The following is a 7500-nucleotide window of genomic DNA, read 5'->3' as shown; positions in this document are numbered from 1 at the left end:
TTAAAAGGTAATGCATACTCTCAAAAGAAAACAGGCCAGGGAAATCTCTATAGTGAATTGATAATATAATGGTATTATTACGTATATACAGTATATGTCTAAATACATTGTTTAATAATCTAATAATCATTTCATGAAGTTAATTTAAATGCCTTGCTCTCTATGGGCTCTTCCCATGGTGCACTGTATGCTATGTGTCTCTTTGTTGAGGGGAAGCTTCAGCAGGAAAAAAATGGTACTTATTTTAGAGGTTGAAAGGCTTTTTCAGCAGTAGCCAGTAAGCGACTGTAATTGGAAATGAAAAAAAGGGGGATTTTCTTTCCCTTTTGGTTGTTTTAACACCACACAAAGCCAAAACTATACATTTAAACACACAAACAGAGCATTTGATATATTTAATTTTCCCTCTCCGTCCTTCATTTCTGCATTCTTGTGTTTATTGGAGTTGTTAACAAACAATGGGTTGATGAGGACCAGCTCTGGGCTCTTTTTATAGTCCTGCTGATGGAGGGAGATTCAACTGTTAGTCTGCGTCTGTTTCTCACTTCATCTCCTCCACATGTACATTCAGTACGTCTAATAAGCCTTGTTCCCTTTAATGATACGACAAATTGAAACAATTTGAACCTCAAGCCTTGTTTGAATCTATTGTTGCCTTGTCCTTACGCAGTCGTTTTGTTCTGCTCCGAGGCTGTTGTCACCACATCCTGGCCGCCATATTGAGATCTCCATCAATGATGGTAGTCATTGCTTGGCTCTTGGGTTTTACCATGCAAATCAAGAATTGTTTGATTGTCCAATGTTTGGTCGTTCCTTCTGGAAGTAAACCGATGTAAATGTATTTGGAAGCTATTCTGAATAAACCTGTGTACCCCTACTGAATCCGACCTTCCTGTACTGTTTGTTTCCAGCTAGAGGATGGGTGACTGGAGTGCTCTGGGCCGCCTGCTGGACAAGGTCCAGGCCTACTCCACCGCTGGGGGGAAGGTGTGGCTCTCCGTCCTCTTCATCTTCAGGATCCTGGTCCTTGGGACGGCCGTGGAGTCCGCCTGGGGCGACGAGCAGTCGGCCTTCAACTGCAACACTCAGCAGCCCGGCTGCGAGAACGTATGCTATGACAAATCCTTCCCCATCTCCCATGTGCGCTTCTGGGTGCTGCAGATCATCTTCGTGTCCACGCCCACGCTGCTGTACCTGGCCCACGTCTTCTACCTGATGAGGAAGGAGCAGAAGCTGAACAGGAAGGAGGAAATGCTGAAGGCCGTGCAGAACGATGGCGGCGACGTTGACATCCCGCTGAGGAAGATCGAGATGAAGAAGCTGAAGCACGGCCTGGAGGAGCACGGCAAGGTGAAGATGAAGGGCGCCCTGCTGAGAACCTACATCGTCAGCATCTTCTTCAAGTCCATGTTCGAGGTGGGCTTCCTGGTCATCCAGTGGTACATATACGGCTTCAGTCTGGCAGCGGTGTACACCTGCGAGAGAGAACCCTGTCCCCACAGGGTGGACTGTTTCCTGTCTCGGCCCACAGAGAAGACGGTGTTCATCATCTTCATGCTGGTGGTGTCGCTGGTGTCCCTGCTGCTCAACGTCATCGAGCTCTTCTACGTGTTCTTCAAGAGGATCAAGGACCGTGTGAAGGGCCGCCAGCCGCCCACCCTCTACCCCAGCGCTGGCACCCTGAGCCATACCCCCAAAGATCTTTCCACAGCCAAGTACGCCTACTACAATGGCTGCTCCTCCCCCACCGCCCCGCTCTCGCCCATGTCCCCGCCGGGCTACAAGCTGGCCACGGGCGAGCGCGGTACCGGCTCATGTCGCAACTACAACAAGCAAGCCACCGAGCAGAACTGGACCAACTATTCCACGGAGCAGAACCAGCTGGGCCAGCACGGCGCGGGCAGCACTATCTCAAACTCCCACGCGCAGGCTTTTGATTTCCCCGACGATACGCACGAGCATAAGAAACTGACGTCATCCGCAGCTGCACACGAGATGCAGCCCCTGGCGCTGCTGGAGCCGCGGCCGTGCAGCCGGGCCAGCAGCCGGATGAGTGTCAGGCCGCGGCCAGATGATCTAGACGTCTAGCCCCACCTAGGCCCCGTGAGCTTCCTCCAACCACACCAGGCTTCTGGCCAATAGGAGAGGTGCAGTGGGAGGGACCAGGAAGTATTTGGGGGAAATTTTGCAATGAAGAAGAGGGGCTAAATCTGAATCACTGTGTACAAGCGACTCCTAGAGGATTAGAAGAGACTTTAGAATATGTTAACACTGTCAGAGGTACTATTTTTTGTATGACTTTACTGAATCCTTTTAGCTGAGCTAATCTGGCTTTAAACAAAGCGACATGGTAAAGTGTAATTGTACTAAAATTGACTGGTTCTTAAAACCCATACCATAATCCACTTTGAAAGAAGTTGTAGATCATAACTCCTAATATCTAAAGGTATACAACATTACGTAATGAAGGACAAACCCATGCATACTATAAGGATGTTAAGTACAAACACACAGGCATGCATAAACACACACACATACACACACAAGCACAAAACACACAGGCAACAGTCATTCAACATTCCGTCGAGATGCATTGCACATATTCTGAAGAGGTTTATTTTCGACTTGCTTGAGGGGTTTGACCCTACAGTCTTATTTGGCGTAGAATCACACTTCTATATTTCCTGTAACATCCAAATTGACTGATCCTGGATTAAATTCTAATGCGCCCTATGTTTGCCGATAGCTTCAACAAAGTGTTCAACTAATTCTACCATTAGCATTGCATAGATAAACAACTTAGAGCCTCTTTGGACCCTGTGTTTTACTAAATGGAAAACCAGGAGAAGAATGCTCAACATCAACGTCAATAATTATTTATTTATTGCTTGGTATCTGTAGGATACTGACCACTAAGAGGAAAATTTGACTACTATCCAAGGTCTGTTATACAAAAACTTTGTCAAGTCACTTCCCAAAAATCTGCATATTTATTGACGGTACATATAAAAAATGAAATAATTGAATTTGTGAGTCACTATGGATTGTTGTCTCCTGATAAACTTTGAATTTGTGTATGGTGTCAGTGTATGTTTTAACTCTTTTTATTTGTATGATGTGGCGTTAATGGAGCTACGCTGTAGATGAGGCTGTTGGGGTTGGACTGCTTTCGGCTGCTGTAGGATGAGTTACACAGTAACCTTTAAAACATATATAATCTGGTTGTATCTATGGTCAAGAAATTATAAAAAAGGCTTTATTATAATTATTATGATTATTATTATTAATATTAAGATTATTATTATCTCATACAAAGCATTTTCTCTCTTTTTTCCTTTTTGGGGTTTGTAGGGGAAGGCAGTAGAATGATTTCATGTCCTATTTGACCTATTTCTTTTTGTTGAGTTTTTTCTATTCTTTTGTTTAAAGCTCCATGTAATCATTGCTGCTTGAGAATTAGATAATTAGTACTGTAAATCGAGCTAACCGTGTCACAAATAAAAATGTGAGTTTTTAGAAGACTGCCTTATAGATCTGGACTAATATTTAGTCATTTATGTTCAAAAGAAAGAAGGTATATGCCAATGTAGCTCCACCACCACCACACATGAGTAGGATGAATATAAATTTGGAAATTTCACGTTCCTTTTTTTGTCAACTTTACACCTTAGTATATCGGTACAACTTTCATGGATTTTTCAGCTACAATGGCCTTTGCACTGAGATTGAGTGACACTAGGGGTGTAATATGATGCGAAAACTAAGTGTTTTAAGATATGCATGTTACTAATTTATTTTTATCAATCAACAATTCACCACAGTGCATTACTCCAAACATGAGTCCCTTGTACCATCAGCTCTGCTCAGGCCACATGGCAGGAGGCTCACAGTGCAGGAAGGGGTTCCTGTTTAGCAGATTGGTTCCATGCAGCCATGAGGATCCACTGTTGTACAGTGTGCAGGTGCTTCACCGCAAAACCCGAAACTCATTCATGTGAAAGCTATTTTAACCAATAAAGTTTTTCTTTCTCAATATACTGGTTGATTCCTTGAATCTCTGTGTGATGTTTCTTTTTGCATATCAGTTATAGAATAGTAACAGGCTCAGTATGTCTCCTTATCACACAAATACAAATTCAAAGTCCCTCCAACAGAAACAACCACCTTCATATAGCCAGCTCCTCTCTGCTCCACCCTCAACAGGTCACTCCAACGCTCCTCTGAAATACGTCCATGAGGGACTTGATCTAAACAGTATGGTGCCTGTCAACAAAGGCCTATCAGAGGACATATAACCACAAACATTTGACATCCCAGAATAGGAGAATCGGCCATGATTGCTCAATAATTTGCCAAACTATCAGTTTTTGCCTTCTTTAAATACTCAGTAGTTTATATGCATGTTTGAATAGGCATATCGTTCTATAATTAATTTGAGGATTTTCCAAGCCTTGTGAGTCCTGACCCTGATATTCGCGTTTGCGTTTTGCAGTGAGCATCGTTCTGACTTTGGTAGGCCTTGATTCCCGAATATAGGAGCAGCCTTACATCGTTCAGATAACTCCAGCCAATCAAAGTGATTGGGGAGCTAATTTTACTTCCGGCTGTATCAGGTTGAACGTAAAGCAAAAAAAACTCCTAATCTGAAAAAAAACTTCTGTGAAGATTTCTGTTAATTTTTTGATTGAACAAAAAAGGAGCAGTGGCTATCCTTGGTGTCCAGACCTGAAACTCCCTCCATAGCTTTTCTATCTGTATTATAAAGCAACACTTGAAAAGCTGCGACACTGTGGCTCTTTGTCTCACTGATGTTCATTGTAAGCTCTCACCCACCAATTGCGCTCTTCTGATTGGTCGGTATATTAATTATTTCAAGGATTATTTGAATAGGGACAGATACAGAAACATAGATAAGCTTGAGCCAGTCAACTGTTGTTTGCATCATAGTGTTTTTGGAGAAAGCTAATTTACAACAATTATCATAATTCGGTCGGCACCATTAAATTACTTACCTTACTATAAAATTCAAGTTGTCACATCTGTCACATTGAGAAAGTATGCCCTTTTATTATTTCTATTTATAATATATATGTTTAATGATACAAATTTCTTGAATGAATATTATGACATAGAAAATGAGATGTCTAGGCTATTATACTCTATGCTAACTGCACAATTTCTATAACAGTGCTTATGTCACATGTTTACTGAGTTTACAGGTCATATATTTAAACGTACACCTCAGCCACTTCCAAAAGCTGAGACTGATCTAAGAAAATAGAATGAAAGCTTCTTAAGGAAATATACTGGAACTGCTTCTAAGGACCCCTCCCCCACCCCATCCCTGTAATGCGGAGGAAGTCCTCTGGTAGCGACAGTTCTGCTGATTGGCTGTAGTCCTGAAGGAGACTCAGAAGGACCAATGCCTCTGTGAGCCATAGTGAAACCTCCTAATGGGAAAGGACGCAGCTCTTTTTCAGCTCTCCAAGTTTCCTATTTAACCTTTCCACAGCTCTAAATCAAACCACATGTCTGAAGAACTGGCAGCACGAGGACCACATGTGGCTGAGAGAGAGAGAGAGAGAGAGAGAGGAGAGAGAGAGAGGAGAGAGAGAGAGAGAGAGAGAGAGAGAGAGAGAGAGAGAGAGAGAGAGAGAGAGAGAGAAAACGAGAGAGAGGGGGGGAGAGAGAATGGGAGAGAGGGAGAGAGAGAGAGAGAGAGAGAATGCGAGAGACGGAGATGAAGAAATAGGGCAAGTCATAGACATAGATATAGAGAGACAGAGAGAGACAGAAAAACAGAGGGACAGAGACACAGAGAGAGAGTGAGAGAGAGACACACAGAGAGACAGAAAGAGACACCCAGAGAGAAATAGAGGGAGTATGAAATAGAGAAGAAGAATGAGATAGGGAGTACGACAGGTAGAGAGTGCGAGAGAGAGAGAGAGAGAGAGAGAGAGAGAGAGAGAAAGAGAGAGAGAGAGAGAGAGAGAGAGAGAGAGAGAGAGAGAGAGAGAGAGAGAGAGAGAGAGAGAGAGAGAGGAGAGAATGAGAGAGAGAGAGGGGGGGAGAGAATGAGAGAGAGAGAGAAAGAGAGAGAGAGAGAATGAGAGAGAGAGGGGGGAGAGAGAATGAGAGAGAGAGAGAGAGTGAGAGAGAGATTAAAGCGAGTAGAGAACAGAGAGAATGCAAGAGACGGAGATGAAGAAATAGGGCAAGTCTATCTACCTCTCCCTTTTACTAACACCTTCTCACCAGACTTCAGAACCAACGTGGAAAATGAAAGTGGTTTTAGGTAGAATAAACAAACAATTAACATGTTAATGTATTGACAATGAACTGGAACACAAGCTAGCTGTTTCGCTAGTGCTGTGGCAGGTTGTCTGATCAATAGCGGATCCCAATTCAATTCCTTTCTTTTAAGCCAGACTAAGAGATCAGAGCTCTTTTAAACTGTGACTGCGTGATTAAGGGCTATAGAAATAAAATGGACTTGACTGGATTTGAGAAAAGAGAAGAAGAGAGAAAATGTCGCCTCCTAAGATCTGAACCAGATCACTTTAAAGGGAAACTTCACCCATTTCCATCCAGCTTTGTATCGTTAGAAACCCACTCATATTTTTGAATGGTCATGCATCATTCCCTTATTTTCTTGAGAGACTGGAGAGATCCGTAACGATCTCCAACACTTCCTGTTTAAGATGACGCAACATGACGATTTTTGCGTAGAAGTAAATAGGAAGTGTAAGAGGGGAGGATTCTCGTAAGACTACAAGCACTAGGGGGTGGGACCCACTGATCTAGATCAGCGGGAGTGGCCAGCGAAGCTGTGCATCGTGGCACATGGTGGGATTTGTTGTCTTCAATCCACAAGCGCCAAAAAGTCACTTTCTGCCTTTTCCTCGGTAAAGACGGCACCAAATTACAATTTTATTTTATTATTCGACTACATATAGGACCCACTTTCAATACATATTCATGCCTCCACCGGTGAAATGCTCCTTTAAGGGTTGCCGATGGACCTTCAGGGTCAAGGGGCTCATGAGTTCTTGAGGTTCTCAGACCGCTAGATCCATCCAGCGGTTGGCTACCAGCCCGGCCCGTTCCGCAACATCTCCATTGTTGATTAACAAACTGATTAATACATTTATTCATATTGAAACACATGCCGGACGTACCACCCGTCACTTGCACATTTCTGTAAGTTGCCATGAAGAACACGTACTCTTTGTGGAGTATTTTATATTGAGCCAAGAAGAGGAGATTAACTGGATTTATTGGATGTATTTGTAATATTCGAGCCCCGCATTTACCTGAGGGAGGGAGGGCTTATGTAGAGCTGGGAGAATGAGGAGCGTTTAAGAGTAGCTGTTAGGTTTCCTTGAGCTTAAACAATGAAAGACCTCAGTGTGTGACTTACATTTCCGGCTGCCTGTTCACCACAGGCTCACCGCAGGGTAGGGTGGTGCAGTGGCTTTCATGGCAGAGCTGGTCTACGTC

The 7500-nt window shown here is 43.4% G+C and overlaps 1 protein-coding gene across 1 annotated transcript in view; it reads left to right on the top strand.

Moving 5' to 3' along the window:
• gja1b (gap junction protein alpha 1b) overlaps positions 1-4035 on the top strand; it is a 6332-nt gene extending 2297 nt beyond the window's left edge. The window contains exon 2 of the mRNA XM_030345664.1: positions 912-4035. Coding sequence (XP_030201524.1) covers positions 919-2088 — 1170 coding nt within the window. The 5' untranslated portion in view covers positions 912-918 and the 3' untranslated portion in view covers positions 2089-4035. The remainder of the gene's footprint in view (positions 1-911) is intronic.
• The last annotated feature ends 3465 nt before the right edge of the window (positions 4036-7500 follow it).

The sequence above is a fragment of the Gadus morhua genome, chromosome 21, assembly GCF_902167405.1.
Source record: "Gadus morhua chromosome 21, gadMor3.0, whole genome shotgun sequence".
In the NCBI taxonomy this organism is placed as follows: Eukaryota; Metazoa; Chordata; class Actinopteri; order Gadiformes; family Gadidae; genus Gadus; species Gadus morhua.
Note: the sequence above shows the minus strand (reverse complement) of the source record. Positions and strands in the feature narration are given on the sequence as shown.